The following is a 27,146-nucleotide window of genomic DNA, read 5'->3' on the forward strand; positions in this document are numbered from 1 at the left end:
GGTTAACGACCGAATAATCGTTCACTTACCATTTCACGATGATTCGGGTAGTAAGTCTGCTCGATCAGGGGGAAATTATCTTTGCCCAAGCGACGTTGGAGAGCCAATAAATGCGCGAATACCCATGGTTTGTCCTTTAAATTGACATAATATCAAAATAACTGACAGGAAGATTCGTGATACGTGAGAGAACAGTGAAGAAAAAAAAAAAGAAGAAAATCGAAAATGAATTCTATTCTGGCAAGAGTGCGCTCGCGTTACCTGAAAGTTGTAAATCGCGGTAAGATTGTTAACGCTAGGAATGCCACCGTACATCAGACCAAGGAGAAGGTTCTTGTAATCCTCATCAGCATCTCGCAAATTCTGACGAATCAGCACGAAATCCGGCTTGAAAGATCTGCAAAGAGATCTTGATGCGTCATAGGGGTTGCGTCATATTTTATATTGATTCGTTCTTAAATGACGAAGAGGACTCGAACCTGATGACTTTAGTACCATTACGATAAACTGCCATAGACACGGTACTGCCTGCTTCGTTCGCCGTGAGGGACATTTCTCGGAATTCCGCTTGCTCCACGCGTATCTCATAATCCCCGTGTAGCCTTCGACCTCGAAAATATTTGCTCCAGTCGGTATTCTGATCGTCTATCACTAAGAGAGTGAAGCATCGATCCTTGCTGTAGGTGGGTCCTCTCGTGGCGCCCGAAACTGCTGCTCCCAGAATGGAGGCACCCTAAAATTCACCAGCTTGTTTATGCTTCGTTCCTGTCGTCCCTCCCTCTCTCTCTCTCTCTCCCTCTCTGCACACACTGTGCGCGCGCGCATCAGCCGGGAAAGACAACGGGGATGAAAGAAAATTATCGCGATATGCTTTAACAATGTCCTCTATTTTTATCTATTTCTAGAATGTAAACTGGGTAAGATGGTAGAGAAGAAAAGCAGAAGGAGAGAAAAGCATTAAGGACGATATTATAATACGTTTTAATGATACGTCTCCGTTTTCGCCTACACTTTGTCTTTCATTAGTTGCAAAAGTATAAGAGCGAGAAAGAAGAAAATGAACGGGCCCTATTAGCACCTTCCTCTATAAGGGAGGTTCTTAACCTGAGTCGCGACCCAGTTTTCGGTCGGTGTACTACATCGAAGGGGTCAACGAGGTCTCCTCATCGACTTAACATTTTTTCTCCGCTCTTACTATAACACTTTGTTTTTCATTTTTTTTTTTTTTTTTTCTTTCTTTTTTTTAACTATATCACGATTGATTTGATATTCTATTCTCTCGTTAATCCGTTGTTCTTCCTTCTTCTTGTCGACTCGTTATCGAATAAAACAATTTACACGAAGGAGACTATCCGATATTCCAATAAAACTAGGTCGTTACGAGGTAAGCTTTTTAATTCGATCGAACACACACCATTCATGGGAGGTAAGGAAATTTTATAACTTTTTTATAAGGAAAGAATCGTGAAAGAAAATATTATTTCATCGTCGCGCTTGCTCCTCTCGATAATTTCTCGATCGAAACGATACTCTAGGGGCGAAAAATATTTGGAAGGGGGAGAAAAAGAAGAAGAAAAAAGAGAGAGAAACACATACCTGATCTCTGGCAGCTCCGGTAAGACTCTGAACTCTTTGCAACAAACTTTCTCGGCTTTTGGCTGGCGAGGAAGGTGCGCTGGTAGTCCTCGATCCTGGTCTCAAGTTTAAGCTGAGATCACCGCCGATCGGTTGAGGTGGTCCAGCTGGCGGTGCTCCTGGAATCGGCGGTTGATTACTCGGTGGGAGCGGCGCCGGCTGAGATTGTAATGGCCGATCTGGAACCGCCTGATACGGCTGAGACGAGTCCTGCCGCGCCACGGAGGCCAGCCCGGATTCCGTATTCGGTTCATCGTCGAGCTCCGAGCTCAAATCTCCTGACGAGAACCTGGAAGACAAGCTATGGTGGTCGTCGTGATAGCGACAATTTTGCATGGCCGTCCGACAATTTTTCAATGGCCGGACGTTTATTGCTTCCTCTTTTTTTTTTCTTTTTTTCTTTCTTTTTTCTTTTTTTTTTTTTTTTTTTTTTCTTAGCTTTGCTCAAGGCACATCGAGCAGCCAGGGTGCAGCTGTGGTGGTAGTAGTAGTAGTACTAGCGATGACGATGGTGATGGTGGTAGTGGTAGTAGTGCTGGTAGTGGTAGTGGACGATGACGATGACAATTTTTTATCGTTGCATGGATAACGCCGAGCCGATAACGATGGGATGGCTTGCCGTTCTCGATCGAATCTTTCATGCGGGTCTTTCAACATCCAATATCTTGCGATTTCAAGGCCAAGCTGTTGGATTCTTTTCAAATACAACAAGGGCTTTCGATTTCGCGTACGATAATATTTTAGAAACGAAATATTATATATTTTGGCTCGTGATGAAGAAATGAAGGAAACGTAAGACGAACCGGTATAATTCGTATTCAATAAGAACAGCTTGGAGGATCGTTAAAGTGACATTTAGAGGTGGTGACATTAAGAAGTATCGTAGTAGCGATTGCTCGTTAAAGGGTGAACGAATATGAATGCACCGAGCGTGCCTGGAAGGGTCTTTCAATCTTAATGCCCGCGTCAGCAAAATGGAACGGTGCTCTGGAAACGACGCAAAATGGAAAGTGGCCGGAGTTAAGGATTATCCACAGCCAAAACCTACCGAATTTCTTTTAATCTTTCGCCCGGATACACTTGACGCTCGTACGCGCCAGACTCTCTGAAATTGTCGAATTTCAAATGAAAATTTTATTTATCGCTTTCCTTCTTTCCAAACATTTTACAATCGTATTGATTAAGACGACACGAACGCATACATACCTACATATAAAGTGATTTTATAAAACAAACAAATGGATGGTAGACGAGTAGCGTGCGCGTGTAACGTCAAGAGGATTAAAAATACATTAAAACATTTTTTTTATAACATTTGAAATTATCAACACGGTCGTGTTGATCCGTAGTCCGTGCAAATTGTGGTTCGCTTTGGTTGTAGATACCCATGACGGCCATTCGTGCAAAATGAAACGATATCGCGGTTAACGAAGCGAAGAACGATTGTATTTAAATACGAAGAAATCATAAGAAAACAAATTTCGCGTTAACACCGGGATAAACACTTTGATCAAAAAAATAGTTTCCCTTTGAAAGATATCTACCACCATATCGCCCATTATTATTCAAATTCATTAGACAAGAAGGAGAAAAAACTTTTTTATGGAAACGATGAGACGAGAAAGGAAAAAAAGCGTTTCGATTCAAGATAAATATATCAATGATAACTTAGTCCACATGTGAGAATGATCTTGTCCGGATCGAGAATAGATCAATAGCACGTCGATGTCGTGTCCTTCATTTTTGTAACGTGACTTATTCGAATATCGAGAATGACATGGAATCATTGGATCGATCTTCGCATTTAGATTTTTCCGCATAAATGCCATTAAGCGCTTCCTCTTGCATGCAGACATCAAGATTATTTTTAACGGCAAGAATTTCTTGGAGAGACTGACAGCCGTTAGACATTAATCGTTCGACATATTAAAACACGCTTGGATAATATTCGACAACGTTATAGAGACGTGAAAATATTTTCTTCCTTTTTCTTACATGCAAATTGAAATAAATATAAATTATCGAGGAACACGAAGGAAGGACGTTTTCTTACCTCCGTTTCAGGTAGTTGACATTGGAGGTAAAGGATTGGCGTAAGCTGGAGAATGAAATGTTGCCGGGTGATGGAGCTGTACCACAATATTTGGCGCAACCGCCGCGGCCGGTAATTTTGATGGATTACGTTGACTTGTTTCCTTCGACGAAAATGTAAAGATATTTTATTCTTTCCTCGCAGGAATGCTTTTCGTTGGATCCTTTCGTTTTGTTTCGTTCCGTCGAACGAATCTAGCTCGAAGTCTAGAGAGAGGAGCCCTTGGACCCTTTTGCCGATCTGCTCGATCTAAATCCGCTACCAGCTACCTCTCTCTCTCTCTCTCTCTCTCTCTCTTCGAAATTCCCACGAAAGATGGAAGTAAACTTCAACGTAAGGATTAATACGAACGGAAAGGGCGAAATAAGAGAGGTGAGGAAGGAGAAAATAAACGCTCCAAGTTGAAATCTGAAAGAGACAAAGACGTATCGAATTAGCATATCTAAATGTACGCTTATTTGTGACTGAGCGATATCGATTATGCGTTATATAGTAATTCTCGACTAATTCTTCGTAAAAATTCGATTCACGGATACTCTTTGAGAAAGAAATTGAGTATTTTCGAGTCGTCTGCCATTTCGTCGGACGTTAATTGGACGAGAATACGTTTTATCTAAAAATTCTTTAAGCCAAATCTTTAACAACGTCGTCGGATTATCCGTCGTAAAAGGTAGCTCGCGCTAGGCCTCTATCTCGTTCGATCAATTTATTTGTCGTTTAATTCACGCGGCCACTCGACAGACAGTTCATTCGAATCTCATCGACGACAACGATTTGAATTAATTAAACGATATATAAGCCGTGTTTAAAGTTTTTTTCGGAAACTTTCGTCGTCTATTTTCGAGGATTTTCCATTGAAGAAAAAAAGGGAAAAAAAGAACAATAATAAAAGTCGAAAGTATAGGTAATACCGAATAAGGAATGGAATTAAAAAGGTCAACCATTACGAGCGAAAATCGACTTAAGAAGAAACACCTTACGTAAGGATTCCTTTACGTAACGATGTATTAACTTGTAAAGTATATCTATAGTTTATTACTCTATCACTGTAAATTGATAAAACATTAGAAAATTCTAGTGAGGTAATAAACGCGCTAGCAACTCGCTGATAAAACTAGATTTTATGGAATATTCGCGCACAGGTGCATGCACACACGCACACACGGGGAGAAATGCTTGTGAAATTCAATGATTCGAAGGCTATTTCTCACGGGAGAAAGAGTCTCGAAAAGCTAGTCCCTAGTTTCGCCGACGATTCGACTCTCGAAAATTCCAGCATCCCTTACCACTCCCGTAAAAATCTTCTCCCTTAAATAATCTCTTCTTCGATCGACGAAAGAAGGCCACGTTTTTGAACGAAATTTCGGATTTACTCTTTCCTTTCAAATCGTGAATTCGTTAAAGTAGAATATAGAGCGTAGAGACGAGATCGAAATGAAATAACGAACGGCACTAGTCCCCACGGAGAAGCGCAAAAGACGAAACCATCACGTGAAAGCGATGCGCGCCACGTCTGCGTGATCGTGCAGCCCAAATGTTGCGCGCTTCGACCTCGAGCATCTATCTCTCGTTTATCGTGCACTGTGACTTTTGACACATAGAACACAAAGACACAGATACGAATGCGCGATCACAGGAACCTAACACCTCTCTGTGTAGCCTCGCGATTTGAAAAAAAAAAAAAAAAATAAGAATAAGAATAATAAAACGAAGAAACAAGCTAAAAAGGAAGGAATTTCATTTCGTATCGAGCCTCGAATATTTCACACGAGATTTGTATACCGCGTAAAAAGATAAATGGGTCAAACTCCCAGACGATGGGAGTAATACGATCAATCTGGAGTTCGTAAATGATCATCGGCTCGTAAGAATTAGGCAAAAAGAGATTTGAAAGAGACTTACCTGCGTCGCGTGCGCGTACTACTCACTAGTTTGCCGGTGAAGCAGTGAAGTTCGACCGTGAAACGCGCGAGGGTGTCGCCCAGAGGCCTTTCGAATCGATACGTCGACGCCTGCGCTCGCACATCCCTCGTCTTTCTTCTCCCCGTCCGACTACCCCCTTTGCGGAGCATCGACGAACGACGAAGGAAGAAAAAGGAAGGGGGACGAAAAAACGAAGACGCAACCCAGACATCTATCCTTTCTCAGAGCCAGCCTCCCCGTAGAAGAGAACTGCTTCCTACGTCATTACTCTATCTATACTACTGGCGTTTAAACGCTTCGCTTCCGTGTTTGCGAATGCTCGAGCAGCACGGTTTCCAATGCGTGTCAAACACGCTTCGCTAACTTTTGCCGTCGGTACATGAAACGCTCTCTCTCTCTCTCTCTCTCTCTCTCTTCCTTCTCGTTTTCTCTTGCCACCCCCTTACATTGTAACCCTCGTGAAATTTTTTTACCCTTTTCCTCTTCTTTTCTCTTTTACGCTTTCATTTCGAGGCTTTTCCTTTTCTTTTTGAACGACGAGCGAATAGAAAGAGAGAGGACGATGGTGCCTAGTAGCGAACGACGAAATGGGTGATGATACGCTTTTTAAGAGAACCGCTCTCTCTCTCTCTCTCCCGTGCTCCTCCCACTTTCGTACTCTCTTTCGTGCACTCTTGTCAGCAACATTGATTGTCGTCGTGCGACCAAGAGTCGAGGAAAGAGAATGGTAGTGGAAAGAATTTTTATGCGCGTTCCTTAGCATTTCTCGCTTTTCAAAAGGAATGGTTAAACCGAGCGTCGGTTAATATTCGTTCCGGCACATCGTATAATTTCATTTCTTTTTGGTCCGCAGGACCAACGTTGTCGTGGTATAAAATTTATTATTTTATACACAGGGATTTAATATTGCGCTGGACAAGCCATCCTTGGACAAGGATTCGCGATTAATTTCAACCTGTGAACTATAATAATGATCATTAAATCTAGGAAATAGTAAAGCGTCGATCGTTAGCAGGAAGTATTTTATCAATCGTCGAGAAACTATCAAAGGATTCTCTGCAAAGGGCGAAGATTTATCATCGGTGCTCCTTGTTAATGGAATTCCGCAAAACATTTATTTCAATGGAGAGGATCGTTCCTTTTTATTTCTTTTTTTTAATAAATAATAAAACTTTGTTTAAAATAGACGTTTCTTGAATGACGCCGCGGACTATAAATAAGGATAAAATTACACATGTCTAATGAAACGATAACACTGTCAAATAAAAAAAATAAAAAAATGTTGCTTCATCTTTCTTTTCCATTTATCGGCTTTAAAAGCTCAAAGCTATTAATGCGACAATGAATATCACCATAAACTACCGTTACGCGAACGTAACCCTGACACGGGCAATTACGTAGTGAACATTTTGCACCGTGCCGTTGGTTGATAAATTGGTTAGATCGTTCCAACAAAACGGTGGACATTATAAAACTCTTCGATCGTTGCTTCAACATTTTTTTTTTTTTCTATTCTATTGCTATTTTGATATAAGCGATCGAACTAACCCTATAGAGTATAGGAAGTTGATAATTAAGATTGAATTAAAATCGGTATCTTGCTTTCATTAAATATCATTCTTTTGTAAGTCTTTCAAATACAATGCAGCAATTATGAGGCGTACATCCCTGGCACACGAGCAACCCCAACGACGTTGCTAGAATATAGAAGACGAGTTGTTCGAGATCAATGACCGCTCCATTTAAATCTTTAAAAAACGTCGGACGATAGGAACGATTTCTACCTTACCTCGGGCACGATCGCAAGCTACTGCCACATGGTGGTAAAAAGGTGAAGCCGCAGTAACGGTGCGACCGGGCGAGGTAGCTTCGGAGACACGAATGCGTAGATCGTAGCAGAGGTGTATCGGGAGGAAAAGGGAATGGCGGCCGCGCTCTGGTACCGTCCTGGCCCCCACCAAGCACACCTGAGCGAACACCTGAGCGTCCCTGAGGCCACCTCTCTCGGAAGGCACGGACAATCATTATATCGCCAGTATAACACTCGACTCCATTCGAATCCGTCCTCGTCGCCCGTCGTCGTTCAGAGTCGAATTTTCTTATCTCACGCGAGCTCCCTTTGCTTTTACGTAGAGCAAAGGGGCAGAGAGAGAGAGAGAGAGAGAGAGAGAGAGAGAGAGAGGGAGAGAGAAAGAAAACATAATTTTTCTTTTTCTCCTTAGTCCTTTTCTCCTTGTTCCTCCTCTTTGGTGAACGGAACAGCGTCTTTCGTGTTGACTCCATCGAAGACAAGGACCAGTCCCAACGACATACACGCACGCACGCACGCACGCACGCACGCACGCATCGTGCATCCACATCGCGCACGTACCCACACGCTCAAAGCTATATACCGCGTGGCAAGGAGAAATAAATCGAAGAGAAGAGAAGACGGGATCGAAGGGACACGATCACAATCGCGATACGATGAGTCTCTTCTTGGGAAATAAGGAAAATGTGACGTGAGACCGGCCTCGAAGACCCAAGAGACGTCAAAGGCGTACGCGATATCGAAGCCTTTCCTTTCTTCTCTCCCACCTCCATTTTCATTATACATACACTACATTTTCCTATATGTCGCGAAATACAGAGTCGCGCGAACACGACCAAATGCACGCTACCAAAATGTCAGCACGCGAATGGACAAGTTTTCGTCCGATCTCGCGCAGAATCGTTACTGCAGCCTGCTGGATCCTGGTGGCGCTATGCGTCAGCGAGGTGAGTTTGAACATATCCACATATGTACGTACATATCTTACTTTAGATAATTTTTCATTTCAATGATATATTTTAGAGAAGAATGTCAGGATAATTCAACATTTTCTTCGATGGTTGATGTTAAAAACCAATCCTCCTCTGTACGATTTTTCTACGATACTCTACGATTGTTATTCCTTCGTACTAAACTAAGTCGCACGCGTACTACGCAAACTTTCTAGAATTTTTCTCCGTGCCGATTAGAATCTCCTACGCAACATCTTTCTCGTTACACAATTAATTATGTGATTTAATTAACCGTAATACTATATTATTTGTATTCGCGATGAAACCCAAAGTATGAAAAATCTTGCGAGATTAACGATAGGTACGTGCGTCGAAGAAAATTATTAATAAACGATCAATGCGAAGGGATATTTTACGATCGCTAAAACACAGATTGCAATGACAGGACGAAAAGGAACAAAGAGAAAGAGATGCGAATAAAGAAAAATTATGCAATGATTAAAATGCGAGTCGCGTCTACATCTCGCTTCGAACATTTGCTTCGCCATTCGTGGAAATTCGTGTCCGTTAAAAGAGAGAAGAATGGACGGAGAGAGAGAGAGAGAGCAAGAGAGGGGGGATGCTGGCTCTCGCGACTCTTCTCTCGTCTCTCTTCTTTCGCATCGGGGTCCAAAATATATATATATGTATATATATATATGTATATGTATATGTATATATAAACATATCTCCTCGTACAACGCGAAGGTGCAGGCTGTGGTAGAGTCTGCCTATTACGAGAAGGAATGCAACAGAGCCACTCACACACAATAGTCTGTTCCTTCCTTCTCTTTCTTTGTCTCTTTTGGCCTTCTCCATGTTTCGCCTCTCTCGCTCTCTCTCTCTCTCTCTCTCTCTCTCTCTCTCTCTCTCGATCTTTGGTATGCAAAGGAAAACCTCGTTAAAACGCGTTATTCTATGGGGACATTTTTCTCCCACTTTCTTCAAATGGAAATATTACATACAAACTTGCAAAGACAAGAGAGATAACGGATAAAAAATTCCTCGTGATTTATCACAAGATTATTGCAAAATAATATTGTAAAATAATAATAGGAGGACACCTTTACTATTTACAGTTGTGTCGCGTTCTTCGACCTTGAGTGAACGCTGTAGGAACGATGATGATGTAACGTGCGCGGTAATACAAGTGGAAAAGAGTAATTCGCAATTACCTTGTTCTGTGAAACATTGTGACTAGAATGTTTTAAGTTCGATCGGAAAAAAGTATGGAGGATTTTAATAACACCTCTCTCTCTCTCTCTCTCTCTCTCGCTCGCTTTCTTTCTCTTATTAGCGGAGTACAAGACTGGTATGCAGAGTGGTACTTGTAAAATACTTGGTCTCTTGGCTCCTTTCAGCCGTGATAAGATAATGCTAATGGGTTGAATACTATTAAGTGAAATATTTTAGCTCGTTGTCGAAGGCTTTTACTTTCTGACTAGTATACACGATCGAACGTTTTACATCGAGTGACCTTCGATCGCGAGTCGATAAAGCAAAGTAAGGTCGATGGATGAAACGAAGCACGGATGCTGCGTAAGAATCTTCGAGCGAACGATGACATGTAAAATTAATCTGCGATCGAAGGGTCGGTACGTGTAATGTCACAGAGACTTTCTTCGGTATTCGAAATCCGATTAAAAGAGAGAAAGGGAAAGGGAGATGATAAGAAACGATAGATATCGTCGCTTCGTATAAAATGGTTCAATTAGATCGAACGCTATTTAGCGATAACTACAAGATAAAAGGGGAGTTATTGTTATCGTCAACGATGTTAATACTAACAGGACAATGCAGAAAACAAATTGGCAAGAGCCGTGAATTCCTGATAAGTTTATCTAAACAAAAAAGAAAAAAAAAAAGAAAAAGAAACGAGATACCTATCTCGCCTCGTCCGATCCTATGCGCGAACGTAAATTCAAAGTTAATCAACGATGCGAGAAACATTTTCATTCGCCTTGAAATTTCTTCAAATTCCATCGGACGTACGATATCGCGATCGAGGATCTTACCAAGCAGACAGACCCGAGTATTTCTTTTCTTTCTCTGTGCGTTCTCATTGCTTCTACGTATAGAGACGTTTCAAGTTTCCAATAGGACGTTACAGTTATGAACGATAACATTCACGAGGAAAAAAAAGAATTTTTTTTCTTTCGAGTCGGAGCTATCGGATGCTTGGGATGTCGTAAAAGGGAGGAAAAAGGAAAGAAAAAAACAAAAGGACTAGACTTCAGATTAATGCGTGCCGTCGTCGTATGCGGACGCGCATCTAGGCACTCGTCTACGACACGAAGAACCTCTTGTCCTCGAATACGCGTCCCGCATGAAATATTTCCTACGTCTCACATGTCTCATTTCTCACGTAATCACAGGAATTTTTCTCCCTCCTTTTTTCTGTCTCGCTCTTTCTTTCTTTTTCTCTGGTTGATTGCGACTCGTATCTCTTTGATCTGCGTCGCCAAGACGCAGGGACGTTGTCGTTTCGAATCCAGGAACCGCAGAAGTTCCATTTGAAAAGAGTTTGCGATGCACCCATTGGATGCATTCTCCTGTTGAAACAACTTTAAATCCATTTCCATGAATAACGTAAGAACAAGGTAAGAAACATTTGTCTTAACGAAAAGTTAATGGTTATAAGAGATTACACGGTGAGATACTATCAAAGACGTACTAGACAATTTTACGATCGTTATAAAGGAAAGTAAGAAATACCTATTTGAGAATCTTAAAGTATCAAAGTGGCTCTGTGGAACGCATCCAAGTGCGGCGTACCGCGAATAAAACGAAAGTCAGAAATTCCATCTTTTCTCTCTCTCTCTCTCTCTCTCTCTCTCTCTCTCTCTCTCTCTCTCTCTCTCTCTCTCTCTCTCTCTCTCTCTCTCCCTCTCATCGACGCACATGTCCATTTTCGGAGAACGAGCGCTACTCCACGGGATAGTTCGACCTACGCTCGGCAGCCTTCCATACAGCAGCCTACGTTTAACCATACGATAATAAGTCTTTTCTTTAAAGGATTGCGAAAGTGCGAGACGAGGTCTCGTACGGCCCTCGTTCGATGCTCACGTACGTAATATCGAAACTCCGATCGTATTCTCTCTCTTTCTCAAGACTCCTCCAGAACGAGGAGGTGGTTTATAATACCCGTTCGTTTTCCATTGGTAGAGAGTCACGAAGCTCCCCGTGACTCTTTTCATTCTCTTCTCACCGTTCGTATTCGTGGTGGTAAGTCAGGGGGCTCCGTCGTCGTCGTGTCGGTACTCGAATGGAGTACCGATCGTTACACGGAAGCATAAAATACGTTATCATTTCTTTTGGACTTTTCGTCGTCTCCGTCCGGTGGATATCCTTGAGCCGAAGAATGCCATTTACCGTGATAAATGCGGTAAGCCGATAGGCATACCGGCCTCCAGAATGGAATCCTATACTCGAGAGTTTAGATTACTTTCCTTTCGACCGAATTTATAATCGGCCAATGTGGTACTTTAGTTACGCTCTAGCGAGGGAAGGACGCGACTCGCCTGCCTATACCGCCCGCCTTGCACTGCCATATTTAGCGATGCCTCGAGCTGAGATCCATCACGAGCGTTATGATATTCGATGAGAGATCGATGAGTCGTCGCAGCGGACCTCTAAATCGATTACACCTTCGCGAGTTAACTCCTCTTTCGATATATTTTCTATATTCCGATTCTTTCGTCGTACGATCCATGATAAACGATCGAACGCGAAATGTATCTGATCATATATTTATTCAAATATCTTAAGTAATTTCCTTCGAAGGACGCAAACTCAAACTATATGATTCACTAGGACGATCGATTCATTTTAACAGATTTCTCGATTTCTCAGAGATGCAATTTATTCGAGCCGTCCAGTCATGGTATTAACGATTTAACGGAATCACGCTGTAAAAATGTACAAGGATGATAGTAAACGTGGCAACGGGGAGTCACGCGGCGTTTCGAGCGTTACGAAGACTACGTCAGAGCAAACGGAAACGAGAAGAGCACGTTCCTACTACGCTAGCCGTAGTACGTATAGCTAAACGATTTCACCGACATTATCGCTTTCATTATTTTCCACATGTTATCCCAATGTTATTAAACGCCAATAAAAGCGAATACCCTTGTTCGAATGGAATCATGCTCGATCGAAGGAGCGGAATATTGATCCTCGATAGTTTTTTCCCTATACGCGAGGCTTGCGATGGCCCATAATATTGTATACGACGCGAGTACGTCTGCTGCGTATGTTTGCATATGTCCTATATGGACATGGACTATACACACAGACATACATGCGTTTAAATTGAAATCAATCGTTAGGAACGACGCAAATACGATACGAACTGAAATTGATGATGACCGGCTCTGTTCGCGTTACTTACTACTCTCATCATCTACGCCTGTGTACGGCCGTGTTTCCACTAACGTTGAATGCTCGAAGAATGCAGCGGAACGATAGAAATTCTATGCAAATGGAGAAATGTTTGTATTGTCATTATAACGGTACGAATGATGGCGACTGGTGGTGCTGTAACAAATTGTTCTCTCGCAGTGGACCGGCAAATTTTGTCGGTGATCGAGATATCTTGTAATAAGATCATTGAAAGTTTTAACGACATCATTATATATTGTCTACGAAAAAAAAACAACTCTACTCTTGTGGTCCGACCGAAATGATTTCGATGATAACTGCAATGAGTGTATAAGAATAGAAGAGAAAAAGAAAAGAAATCGAGACGTTTTCCATTTCGTTCGGATAATTCGGTGAATCAACGGTGAATCGAAAAGAGACGAGGTATCGACACACAGGAGGGGAAACTTATGCTCTTCGTCCGTAGCGAATCGATAAATTAATCGATCGATGGAATGCAAATAGAGGCCGTTCTTACGCAACCATTTCCCCCGACGCGCCTGTTGAACTCGAGCGTGCCTGTCCGCACTTTTAACGGCTGTCCTTTTCTTATCTCGAGCGAGAAGCCGTCTGGCACAATGGAGAGAGCGAGAGCGAGAGCGAGAGAGAGAGAGTATGTATCGCAGCAGTGTCCGTCGCAGAGAATCGTCGAGACGAAAAATGGAAAGTTGGAAATTGCGATCCGAGAGGGTTCACTTTTTCTCTTTTTGTATCTCGACCAAGTCTCTGGTCAGGATCGATACGGGAAAAGAATATAACTCGAGGAGTTACGATCTTTTCGGTGTATATAGGACGCACGAAACGGCATATAACACGTGCCAAGTAAATTGCGCGTTTATCCGTGAACATATCGTACGTGCAAAAACGCCATTACTACATACTACCTTGCCGTACCAAAAGCCGTGTGCGTTGAAAGAGAGAAAAAGCGACGAGAATTTAATCGAGGTACAAGTATATCTATATAGATAAACGGTGAACCGTATAGTACGATCAAAGTTTTGAAAAATCTTCATATTTCAAAATAAAGATCCTGTTACTGCGATAAACTCGAGACAGTTTTGAAAATTCTTCCAACTGTCAAACGGCAAATCTGCAAGGAACCAATGTCCCTTAGCTGTAAATTTAAGAAGCTCGTTAAATTAAAATCTAGGTCGGCCGACTCGCCTTCGTGAAAAATTTTCGACTCGGCAAAGAGTCGAAAAATCGATAATCGCCAAGTAAGCTTAATTGAGGATATTTATCGACGAGTGACAACTATATCGAAATGACAACATTGTAGATTTCTCTAAACGATCTTTTGATATTTCATCCTGAAAGAGACATAAGTCTTTCCGGATGATCGACCGAGTGATTTCTCGGATAAAAACTAGGACTGCATTATACGACTTATTTACAAAACACGATCGTGCATGAAACGAGCTTAGGCTAAAAGCTTCAAAAAACTTGAGATATTATATGTCCGCACGTGCACGTGGATAATCAAAATCAATGATAATCTTAATATCTCTCTCCTCCCCCGAGCCTCTAAGCCAAAGAAATAAATTTTGACCGATGCAAGAAGGGATACTAGATGATCGCACGCATTCATAATTTCCGGACTAAAGTCGAGATCACGAATGAAAGGTAGATCCGAGATGGCTACCGCATCCTGAAGGAGAAAAATTATTTGTTGCTTTGCATTCAAGGAAACTCGGAGATTTTTGCGACGTTTACTCGAGAAAAGGTTAAGCACTTGACATCGCGTGATCCTCGTGGAACTCGTGTAGGTACTAGAAGTGCCCGTGGCAATCGGCAAATCGGACGTGTCGGTGAAGTTCATGATTTATGCCCGCGATTCTCCCGAAGGCGATGTCGGAACGAAATCGTCGAGGCGTTCTTTGCGCGTCATACGCGTATACACTTCGTCTTGGTACCTCGCTTCGTCCCTAGAAACATAGGCGTCGTCCTTTTCTCGTTATGAACATAACTGATCCTGATATTTTATCCAAACTCTATGATCCCCAATATAATGTTCATTTTGTTTGTTTAATAATCAATTAATATTTCTTTTTTGAGCAAATAATTTCGATCGACGATAATCCGATTGCGAATAAAGTAATCCTTTCGAAAGCTTATAAAAACGCTTATAATCAACGAAGAAAGAAAATAACTCCATTGAGATCTATGGAATTATACGTGGATAATGAAAGAAGGAAATGAAAAGGAGTAAAAAAGAAGAAGGAAAAGTTGAGACACCCGCGTGGCGACGCCGATGGTCGTACAGGGCATAACTCCATGCTCGCTTGCGCTCGCGAACCCGTACACGTGCGTGAGTTTGTGAAACGTCTTCGAGCTGACGTTCGTACGTTCGTACGTTCGTACGCTCGTGTCCTACGTTTGTAGCGCGCGTCTATATGCCTACATTGATCGTACATATCCTTGGACATCCGTGCGCTAGTCTTTGTGCGAAACACTTAGAAATTCCCGACTCGTACGAAATGGCATTGTCATAAACGCGAAAGCGTACGCGGATCCTATCCTTGCAGTTAAAGCCTCGTACAAGGGAGAGACGGACCAAGAGATATAGAAAGACCACGAAGAAGAGGAGAGACGTTTTAATAGCGGGACGACCTCCGATGGTAATAAGATCGTTTTATATCCTTGCCCCTTCCTTTTTACTTCTCTTCGCTCCTTTCTTCGAGCATACACGTGTGGGTGTTTGCTTCTCTCCAGCTATCTCCCTTTTTCTTCCTATTTCTCTTTTTATGCCCGTCCGTGTGCGTGTCTGTTTATCTCTCTCCCACTGATTTACTTTTTCATCCTTCTTACCCGCACACTTTCACTTTTCTTCGCGTGCGTAACGTTCGCCACTGACAATGAGAGAGACTCACTTATCAGAAGGCACGGCGAGTCATAAAAGCAAATCGAGCAATGCAATTTTTGGCACGTCGCTTGCTTTCAAGGATCAACTGTCGTGGGTGGAAAAGGAAGAAAATCAAAATTTAATGAACACACACACACAGAGAGAGAGAGAGAGAGAGAGAGAGAGAGAGAATATTAGCTTCGAAGGAAGTCGCTCGGACGCGCAACATGTTTTTACTGCTTTTATTTATTGCCTTGGAGATGAAAGTAGCTCGTTTCGGAACGTTGCGACTAAGAGAACGAGTCAAAGATTTCAAGAACGATTTGCTTTTCGACGTCTCTTCTGATTCCTCGCTTTCACTTTCGTTTTCGTACCGCAATCGAGATGGGTGGGCTAATTTTCTGGGTCACCGCTGCGAAGCCTTTCGAGTTTGTCCAAGACTGCGACTGCTTTTCGAATCTCCTCCAGCAATGAAAGATAAATATACTACTCTGAAATAGTCTTACTTTTGTCTCTTATTTTTTACGTCATTCATACAATATCCTATCATCTAAAATCTCATTGTAATTAAACGATGGATATATTCAAGTTCCAGCAAATGTATAATAAGTTTCAACCTTGTACGTATGTAAGCACATTTGTCATCCCCTATTCCTTCCTATTTAGGTAATTCTAATTAAAAATATTAACGAATGACAATAAAATTTTATAATCGAGCGAACACCTACTCGAATTTCATATTAAAATCCAAAACCTTGAAATACTCCCACGCGATATCCATAAAATAATTATTTAAAAAATTTTTCAAAGTTGTATGAACGTATCGACTCTTCGTTTTGATTACTCCGATAAGAAAGTATTACTCCTACCTACACTATACTCTCTTAATCGTAATAATTTCGAATCAATTCTACTTGCCTTATTCGGTAACGAGTATCATCAAAAAGATAAAACAAAGAGCATATATATATATATATATTTATGTGTGTGTGTGTGTGTGTGTATAAAGAAAGAAAGAGAGCAATGCATATGTTCGAATAGCACAAAAGTTGTTTATGCGTATAGTTATTACAGAGAATGTAATAATCGAATGCACGAAATACACTTACCGGAGAATGTACTTACTATTTCCACGAAATAATGACATTATAAGCCTTGTATCGTTTTCCAAGATGAAAAAATACATTTAAATAGGATAATTGAAAAAGATAGTTTGTCGTTTGTCCTCGGCTATGATCGAATTTCTGTTTCATCATCTAGAACGACATAAAGAAATAGAGAGATTACAAGGTTTCCTTTCTTTCCTTGACCAGATGCATTGGATATTCTGTCGCCTTCGATCTACATAGTTTCTTCTAAAAGAGAGAGATAGAGAGAGCGAGAGAGAGAGGATGTGAGAGAAGGAATTAAAATCGCTCCATAATCTGATAAGCCATAACCGTGGAAAGTTACAAACGCGTTGCTTTCACTCTACACGCTTTCGAGAGCATCGAAGAACGAAAGAGAGAGAGAGAGAGAGAGAGAGAGAGAGAGACGGGGGGGTGGAGAAAGAGGAAAAGAGGGAGTGAAAGAAATATCGACGTAATAAAAGTGCAAAGGTGGAAACGAGAGAGAAATAGGAAATAATGTACGACAGGGTATCGATAAAAGGGAGACCATTAATTAACGATCGGATACTCGCGAGTTTTGATCCGATAACGTGGAATTATTCTTGCGTTAAGGATTTATTACTTTCGTACATCACGTGGTATTAACTATACTTACGTTCATTGAGTTCTCATTAACGCGAGGAGTACACGAACCTCATCATGTTCCTGATTAATCGATCAGCCCTTAATTAACGCGAAGCACTCATGCGTGTCGTAAAAAAGTAACTATCGTCTCTTTCTCTCTCTCTCTCTCCCTCTTTCTATTTATCTATGCATATATCTATCCATTTTTCTCTTCGTGATTCTCACTTTTTAGAAAAGCACACTATACGAGATGGTACGTAATTTTAACCGTATTAATAAAATTAATATCACCTAATCGTTCAAAATAGCATACTACCTAAAAAGAATAAATAAACATAAATAATGATGCAATTTCCATACCCTGATAATTTCACCGTAAATGAATCAACGGCGAACGAAGAATGCACCATAAAATACGTCAAAATAAGACGGTACTATTAATAAAACTTGACTTTTCTTGGCAAGAAATAAAGGAGAGAAGGAAAAGAAAAGAGATATAGAGATAACAGCCTTACGCGCGTCTGTATTTAAGCAATAGATAGTGGAACCTCCTCCCAACAATGTCTTCATAAATCCCTTCGTACTCTTGGCTCGGACCTTCGAAGAACAAGAGAGAGAGAGAGAGAGAGAGAGAGAGAGGGAGACGAGGGAGAAAAGGAAAAAGAAGGATGAGCCTTCTTCTGGCAAAAATGCCGCGGGCCCGTTTGGTTTGAGTCTTACGTTGCTTTAAAAAAAAAAGGGGGGGGAGGAAATAAAAAGAGGAAGAAAGTGGTTAGACCAACGAGTCCAAACGAGGCGAGGGTCAATAACATACGTTTTGACTTTGAGTTCCTTTTTCCTCGCAGGATAATTCCGGAGACTGGGTCCTCTTCTCTCTCCCTCTCCTCTCCATACTCTTTCTGTCGACGGAGTCTAAGGAACGCTGACGAGAGAATTCGGGGCCCTTCGCTCTCCTACCTCTTGCTTCCTCTTCTCCTTCTCCTTTTCTTCTTCTTCTTCTTTATCTTATTTTTCTTCCAGAGACGAGAGACCAAAGAATGCTTTTCTCCTTCGCTGCATTCGTTGCATACACTGCAGTTTCAACTCTTCGATTATACGACTTGGCACGACTCGAAAATTTACTGTAATTAAACAATCGAAAATTTTTTTGGAGAATCTCGAAAGTCACGAGTTTTACAGATACGATCATCAAAATTTGTTAATTATGACGAATTAAGTACGACGAATAAGAAAAAATATATTTTATCCGTGAAACTTTCTTTTCACGTATGCGATATGAGAATTTACGTTTATATAGTAAGTATATATCTCGGCTTTGCTATGATTTACGCGCTGCTACGTACGTACACACGTATACGAACGTAGACACACGGGAATCGCTCCAAGTTTGTCTCCTTTCCATGCATAAAAAAATAGAGAAAGAATGAAATAGAGAAAAGAAAGGGATAAAAATGAAGGACTAACATTCTGCAAGCGATATACTTCTGCGGTCGAGTCTCGCGGTTTGCATGCTTGCGCTTGGGTGTGCACTATCGGAATGCATTCAAACTTCCACGTAGAAAGACGGCGAGAGAGAGAGAGAGAGAGAGAGAAGAGAGAGAGAGATAGGGGAGAAGTTGAGAACTGGAGGTAAATCTCAATACAATATTATTACCCACCACGTAAATTGTATATTTCGATAACGCTCGGTAAACGCAAACTCTAGATTCTCTCTCTCTCTCTCTCTCTCTTTCTCTTTCTCTCCTTTCCTTTTACATTCCATTCTTCTAATTATTTCTTAGACGCACGTCGTAATTCTTGTTGGCATCGATCGAATTTTACGATACGGCGAAATTTTCTCTTTCTACGATGAAAAGTACGATAAGGAGGATACGTGCGTATATGGGGTGATTCGACAAATTCTTCCCGCATATATCTTGCTTTCGCTGTCTCACTCTTTCTTTGTTGCGGGCTACATACTCGAGAAAATAATTAATAGTTCAATTGCCTTTTTATACCAACTTTGATCATCGATGCCAATCTTTATTGCTCATGTTAAGGTGTCTGCAATAATCAGTGCTGTGTAAAATATAATGAAAAAATTTGGATAAAAATCGAAACCAAGTGAACGATAATTAATTATACGGATCACAATGTAGAAAATTTATATATATATATATATATATATATATATATATATATATGTATAAGGAATATAGTTTCTTTCCGAAATCCCATAGAATGAAATAAAATTGGTTTCGAAGACTTTTACTATACGGCTAATAGACGTGCAAATATTCTCGTCGGCGAACGTAATTTCTGTTTGCCTTTCTTTCTCTCTCTCTCTCTCACTTGCTCGCCCGCTCCTTTTTCTTCGTCACTGTAAGCGTTATTTTAAGTGCGTACACTCATGGCGCGTTCCACAGGAATTCTGATTACATCACGTCGCCGATCCACAAACGGTGTTGCGTTCCTTTTATGACCTAACTAAAGCGGACAAAGTGTGACCGTGAATTCGCGGTAATTATTACGCGGCTCAGCCAAATTAATTTAATTAAGTCGTATTAACATCACGATCACGTTAAATGACGCGTCATCATGACTTTAATATAGGTATAATTTGTAATAAAAAGAAAAAGAAAACAATTCGTCGTCCAAACGATATAAACGTAGTGTCACGTTTGTGTTCGAAAGAAACGAGGATCCGATTTCAAAGGATCAGATTCCCCCTTTTATGGAGAGAAACCATCATTCTTTTCTAACTTACGATCGCGCATCTTTCCCTTGATATACGGCGAAGGGAACATTTAGGGCTCGTGGCCTTGCAAAACACCCACGCCAAAGATCTGTTGGATCGAGAAGCAAAACTCGACTCTCCGCGCAAATTTTCGCGTCTCTCTCTCACGCAAATTTTCTACGCTTCTATATAACATAATAATATATATCATTGGAGTTTGGAGAAGTGGTCCAAACGCGGCATACGAAATTGAAAGTTAGCGTGGGACGCTTGGCTACCGCCCAGACCGGTCTCCGAGCTTAACTCGTCCATTAAGTCGCCGATTGGAACGAGAAAATGTCCCTACTTTCTCGATGCAATACCTCTCGAGTTTACTAGACACGGCACAATGATTTTTGTCGCGAGTTAAAAGTTAATACTCTTGATTTCTCTACAGTTCCTTCCGCTTTGCTTCTTTCCTTGAAATCATTTGTAAATATTTTTTTTCTTTTGGAATATGGATGAGGCGAAAGAGAGAGAGAGAGAGAGAGAGAGAGAGAGATTCGACGAGTACATCTATATCGATGATTATAATTATAATCGCCAAGATTTTCGAATAAAAAACATAAGAATGCCGTTGCGTACGTAGAAATGGATCGTAGATATTGGTATAGCAAGTATAGATAAAAAGGTCCTGATCTCTAATAATTAAGGAGAAAAAGATGCGTATAATCTTTCCTCGTTGTACGTACCTATCATATATATTCTTTTGCACGCAGGTCAGCGGTCAATTATTGGACACGGAATTTCAACCGACGGTAACGGCGACGTGCAAAGCCGGTTATATGACGATTCGCGTGAATCTCAACCAGAGCTTCGTAGGCGCGGTTCACGCCAGGGATTATCGGAGGCCTCAGTGTATGGTACCCGGAAATGGCTCGACGCACGCCACGCTCGGTATAAACCTACTTGCGCCAAAAGGAGCACCGGATTACTGTGGAGTACTCGTTAACAATGTAAGAATCTCACATTGTACGTGGCATATAGATTTCCTTCCTTCTCTCTTCCCTCTTTTTGTTCTTTGTTCTGGGAAATTTCATCGGGCAGACCAAAAATTTAGTTTCAATCGAGCTAAATTTCCAATTTGTCCAAGTTATTATATTAATAACGTTGGTTTCGTTAACATTACAGAATACGGAAGAGCGATCGGTCCCTATCGCGGTGAGGATACACAAGACTCTCGAGCTCGCCGACGACAAATTTTATGTTATCACGTGCGGCAAGGCGGGCTTTAAAAATGCCAAGTGAGTCGAGGAGCCGCCATTATCAGATATTTATTTTCATTTAAAATCTTTTACATTGCATACTTTGCACACTTGTTAAATATACTTATATTCTACGCACGCGAGAGGTACAATCAATTAAAGTTCCATTCGAACGTTCTTCAAGGAATGAAACGTCGTTGGTGTCCTTACGGCTCTTGGACGGTTCTCATAGAGTGCAAGAAGCTATTTATGGTCACAACTATACCCTAAGAGCAGAAATCTCTCGTCCGGATGGTGAGTATTACTAAGTTTTACTATTACGACGTGTTCCGTTTCAGCTGCTAATTATAATAAGCGTCGACGACGCGACGTTGGCAAAACTTCTCTCTCGAATAATTTCCTTTCAACGAGTACCGACTTCGTTTTACAGGAACATACGGTATCAGGGTGAAGTCCTGTTTTGCATTTAACAAGAAAAATGCAAGCGTTCAATTGATCGACGAGAAAGGGTGAGTATAACGGCATAAATTATTACATGTACGTATTCATGGAAAATCCTGAAACTCTCTTCTCCCTTCCTTTTTTTTTTCTTTTTTTATCCTTCTTTTTCAACCATAGGTGCCCCGTAAAAGCACGAGTCATGACGAAATTTATATACGATCGAAACGCAGGCACGGCGGATGCTACATTGTTCTCCATGTTCCGCTTTTCCGACAGTCCACAAGTGCATTTCCAATGTGACATCGCCGTGTGCAGAGGTGAGCCTCGAACGCGCGATACCGTCATTCAAATGATTACCATTCAAGTTGTAACGTTACGTATTTAGGTCGATTTAGGCGATTCAAATAATTCACCTATCGTCCGTCGAACGGCACGCATTAAAGATTTTATTTATTAGGCGTCCGCCTTTCGTTACATATAGTATCTAACGAAAGAAATTCGTGTACTATGAATATTACGTTACGTTAATGTGCTATAAAATTGTAGGAAGTTGTGGAACTCCTATGTGCGACGATGACAAAGACGAGGGGACAAAGGGTGGCTCCTCGATCGGCGGACAAAACGTCGTCGGCGAGGAAGGAATCCTTCTTGCCGGCACCAGCGTCTACGTTCTCGATCCTGGAGAGAAACCTAGTAAGTTATTTTCTTGCAGGTTAAAATTAAAACCTCGAGCGGATTATAAACCGTTGTCTCAATAATTATAAATTAATCTAACGCGTCTACGCTCGTCCTGACATCTCTTTCTATACTTGAATTTACATTAAATCGTCCAAACAGAACTATTTCGGTTAACGATCAATGGTAGAAAAAGTTGATCTATAAAATTAGCAATTGATCGACGCTTTAGTCGTGTTAAAAATTTTAACGAAAGACAATTTCTCAACACAGTGGTTCAAGCGTCCTACGAAGACGGCACCATCCATCCGTTATGGCTGTTGTGGTTGGCGGTCGCACTGGGAATATTGTTTCTCATAATGCTTATCATTAACATATTTCTGTGCTCGGCGATGACCTGCAGTTGCTCTCAAACCGACATCATCGAGAAGGAGCCGTCGATCGAAGATTACGATCCTTACCGTAGCTGGCACGGTTCTCAATACGGGTCGAGGTTTGATTTAATTAAATCTTTAATGCGTCTGACGCGATGTCGTAATGGCGAATCAATCGTGACGTTGGGAAACACGACGGGTTGGCAAATCCTTCCTTTTTCCTAAGATCAGAGCGGATCGCTGATATATGTTACATCGCACTTTCCAATCGCATTACGATCTATTGGCTATAGCAAATATACAAAATGTTGAAAAAGATAATATCTTTTTCAAATGTCAAACTTGCCTAGTTTATAAAATAAGTCGTGATATTAAATAGAAGGAACCATTGGAATATTGAAACGAACGATTACCTTATTAGAGTCGCTTCTTTCGAATTAAATGTAGACACGAGTATTTGCGAAGACGACGATCCGTCCTGGTCGAATTGTAAGATCCGATTGACGACAATGGATATAGTATTGTTTACATTTAGAGGTCTCTCCTGCGTGGATATACATTGAAACGTCCTATAAACGCTTTAAGCCCTCAAGGATCGATCAATTGAAATATTATCGTTGTATGACAACAATAATTAAACGATTGTTTTCGTTCTTTTTTTTTTTTTTTTTTTTTTTTTTACAAACATTGCAGATATTCGTTAAACGGCAAGCAAGGATACGCTTCTGGCGGTTCGACGATGAATTCTACGAGGTCGATATCAACGAACAGCGATCATTATGCTATAGTCCATTCACGTCCTGGTAGCAGATATTCCGGTCCTGGACAAAAGCAACATCATCATCATCATCATCATCACAGAGGGCCACCGTCGAATATTGGCTCGCATTACTCTGGAAAGTAATGCTCGATTATTTCTATTAATGTTACTACTTCGATCTGTTTCGATTACGTTCTGTTCTCGATTTTCGATTGATTTTCGACAGAACTTTTTTTCTTCTTCCTCTTCTTCGTAGAAGAGGCCGAAAGCTAGACAGACATTTAAACGCCGAAAGAAAGTATATCTTAACGTTTAGTATACTTTTATAATAGATTAGATTCTATATAGAGTTGCTAATTCTTTCTTATAGTACTGCTATGTATTTACTTACGTGTCAACATGCGCGTCTCTACGATTGAAGACGCGAAAGAAATTTGACAATAATTATAGGATAAGTAAAAATTTACTTAACTTCTTCTTCTTCTTCTTCTTCTTCTTCTTCTTAATGCGAATTTAGTGGTCATTCACAAAAATCTATTGTTTCCGTACCAAGCTTCGTCTGTATTATATAACAGTCATAAAGTATAGTCACAATTAGCGTTTATATACCTTTTCGCAATATTAACTTTAATTGAGCAGCGACGAGTGAGTGCTTTTGTAAATAAAACCGTGAACCATCTCTAACGACAGCGTCGAGCGTCGATCGCATTTTCAATTTTTCAGACACAGCGTATTGAGCGAGAGAGCGAGAGAGCGAGAGAGAACAATGTAATCTCATATTAATAAATAAGTACTTTTACATCGATACGCATGTAATACGTAATTAAAGACGTTTCTACTTGCGTATACATGCCGACTGTTGTTATTACTTATGTTAGAAATCATTTTCGTACTATTAAATGATATTTTTTATTATTACGGACAAGTGTGTGAGAAATTAGTACACATTACTTCCGAGCTATTTTATACTTTGTACTTGAAACGCCAATCAAAAAATAAACTTTATAGAAACTAATTTGCGCATCGTACTTTTTGCCCAAAGAATAAGTCTCTTCTTATAGTTTGACTCCATGTGCAATTCCATATTAATTTATAATAAGAAAAATAACTTGTATACATGTACCTGCTATACTCACCTATTAAAAGTTTGGATTAGATCGACATAATGTCACATTTCGTTCCTCTCTTTCGTTTCCTCCATGCGGTATTAATGATTTAACACGAATTCATTTTTATATCGCTTGCTATTATATCTATGGTAAATAGGACAAAACAACCTAATAACAACAATGTATAAACCCTTATTAAAACTATATCTTCTATGATTTATATATACATACATATATATTTTATATATACATATATATATATATATATATATATATATATATATATATATACATATATACATATATATATATATATACACACACACACACATATATATATATATATATATATAACGTTTTATTGTAGTTACATATTTTATCAACAATTGTAAGAAAATGTTCCTAGAGAATCTGAACAAAGATTACTCTACGTACGCTTTAGAGACCGATCAAACGACAAAAAAAGAGTAAGAGAAATGCCAGAAACATTTTCTTCACGCTTAATAAATGACACATACATAGATGTTGACTGGAAAATACACGTCAACATTAACAATAAACATCGTACGGAAAACGCGCTCGTTCGTAATGATTGAGCATTCATTATGGATATCATTGAGTATTACAGCGTACATTTAATAGACGGATCTGAATTTTATCTACAAGAGAATTCATAATGTAATTTGTTACATCGTGCACGTGCGCACGCAGGCACGTAAATATTTACTTGGATCGTTAGTTTTTATCTCGCGACGTTGCAGTATGAGGTTTACGTACTTTTCTTAAAGACGAAGAAAGATGAAGGCACCATAAGTATTAATCGTTTTTCCGCACGACGACACGACGACACGACGCACGGTTTAACAAAAAAGGTAGTACGCGTGCGTCTCGTGTGAGTACTATTTATGCATGTGTCCCCTAGCCTGACGAAGCGCTCCTTTCCAAGTATTAGCCATCGATCTTTCAATTTAACACGAACGAATAAATAATCTCAAACTTAAATTTGTTAGATTTCTATGCGTATTTCTCCATCGTTTCAATTGGTATTTGCGATTTGATTTCAAACAAACAGAAAGGACATAAATATTGGGTGGATAAGCGAAATAGCAGGACAAAATTCTCCTTATTTTCGTTGAATCGCAGATCGAGAATCTGTTAATGACTTAACGCACTTGACGCAACGTCGCGGCGCAAGCTAGAAGACGCATACGTAATACCGCAAGTTGATAAACGTGCGAGCGCGAATTTATTTCCCCTAACTAAATCAATAAGCGCTATTATGATCCATCGATGGTTATGCGTGTCGTTCGTTATCAAATAAAGAATTCACGCGAGATCGAGAATCGATGCGTATGACCCATTTAGTATCCTCTCTCTCTCTCTCTCTCTCTCTCTCTCTCCCTAACGCTGACCTCTAAACCACTACTACATCACCGTTGCTCCCAATTCTTGTTAAAATTTAATGACTATTTCTACAATTATTTACAAAACTTGAAATATATCGTAGTAGAGTGGAACTCGAGCTAAGTACTTCGCACCCAAGACTCAACATCGAGATATAGAGCTCGGAACGAAGGTACGGTTCTATAAGACCGAGACGATTAGATTATGATCGATTAGATTACGATCGTCGATTGGGTCGATTCGGTCTTTTGGATCGATCAAGAACATTAAACTAATTGGACTAACTACCGAACGACCCCACCGATTATAAAGAAATTAAACAAATAAGAGAAAAAGAAAAGAAAAAAGAGGAGAGAGAAACGTACTTTACAGAAATATACTACAAATATCGCTTACGCTTTGGACCTTTTCAACTTTAGTGTTTTTGCTATTGCCGAACGTTCAATGATATATGCTGTCTATCTGTACTGGCGGTGTTATAGGCGGCAAGTGATTACCGCAAACGGGGAAATTAGGCGGTACCGGTGGAAGATCCGCGTGCGTGCCTACGTGTAAAATCAGGTCCATACCGATCAATATGTGGAAGAGGAAATGACAATGGAAGAGCCAATATCCTGTAAATGAAATGTAAATGGTATCGATGAGAGTATTGAAAAGGTAAAAAAAGAAAAGAACGAATTGAAAAATGCAACGGATAAAGAGAGAAAATGGTGTGCTGACCTGGATTGTCAGCACGGAATCTGAAAATAACGTAGCCGTTGTTCGGAACAGCTATCGTATCCTTGGCCGGCGGCAGATTAAATTGTCTGTGAAGCAATCCTCTCTTGTCGAGATCCAAAGCGTGCTTCAAGTTGATCTTCTTCACGTTTTTATCGGGCGAACGTCCGATACCGATCACGTTGAAAGCGTATCCGTGCAAATGGAACGGATGCGACAAATTCGGTTGTTGTACTGTCAAGAAAAGTTTCATTGTCGTT

General features: G+C 40.5%; 3 protein-coding genes across 4 annotated transcripts in view; 1 reads left to right on the forward strand and 2 right to left on the reverse strand.

Annotated features, from left to right (window-relative positions):
• LOC124424349 (synapsin) overlaps positions 1-3,813 on the reverse strand; it is a gene marked incomplete at its 5' end in the record, with an annotated part of 30,767 nt that extends 26,954 nt beyond the window's left edge. The window contains 6 exons of the mRNA XM_046963258.1: positions 30-134; positions 262-397; positions 480-733; positions 1,597-1,924; positions 2,684-2,740; positions 3,689-3,813. Of these exons, the coding sequence (XP_046819214.1) occupies positions 30-134; positions 262-397; positions 480-733; positions 1,597-1,924; positions 2,684-2,740; positions 3,689-3,813 (1,005 nt within the window). The remainder of the gene's footprint in view (positions 1-29; positions 135-261; positions 398-479; positions 734-1,596; positions 1,925-2,683; positions 2,741-3,688) is intronic.
• Positions 3,814-7,451: 3,638 nt separating this feature from the next.
• LOC124424272 lies at positions 7,452-24,671 on the forward strand. Of its 2 annotated transcripts, none has more exons than XM_046963086.1 (9): positions 7,452-8,407; positions 20,921-21,157; positions 21,333-21,445; positions 21,591-21,700; positions 21,837-21,915; positions 22,025-22,164; positions 22,394-22,540; positions 22,796-23,009; positions 23,590-24,671. In XM_046963086.1, the coding sequence occupies exons 1-9, from the start codon at positions 8,264-8,266 to the stop codon at positions 23,798-23,800; spliced, it is 1,395 nt and encodes a 464-aa protein (XP_046819042.1). In that variant the 5' UTR covers positions 7,452-8,263; the 3' UTR covers positions 23,801-24,671. The 2 variants fall into 2 exon arrangements, with proteins under 2 accessions (XP_046819042.1, XP_046819041.1); XM_046963085.1 differs by having other exon boundaries at positions 7,458-8,407; positions 22,796-23,015.
• A 404-nt stretch (positions 24,672-25,075) lies between these two features.
• Positions 25,076-27,146, reverse strand: part of LOC124424271 (laccase) — a 28,246-nt gene continuing 26,175 nt past the window's right edge. The window contains exons 9-10 of the mRNA XM_046963084.1: positions 26,890-27,120; positions 25,076-26,783 (exon numbers count right to left, since the gene is read on the reverse strand). Of these exons, the coding sequence (XP_046819040.1) occupies positions 26,611-26,783; positions 26,890-27,120 (404 nt within the window). The 3' untranslated portion in view covers positions 25,076-26,610. The remainder of the gene's footprint in view (positions 26,784-26,889; positions 27,121-27,146) is intronic.

This window comes from Vespa crabro, chromosome 5 (assembly GCF_910589235.1).
Source record: "Vespa crabro chromosome 5, iyVesCrab1.2, whole genome shotgun sequence".
NCBI lineage: Eukaryota > Metazoa > Arthropoda > Insecta > Hymenoptera > Vespidae > Vespa > Vespa crabro.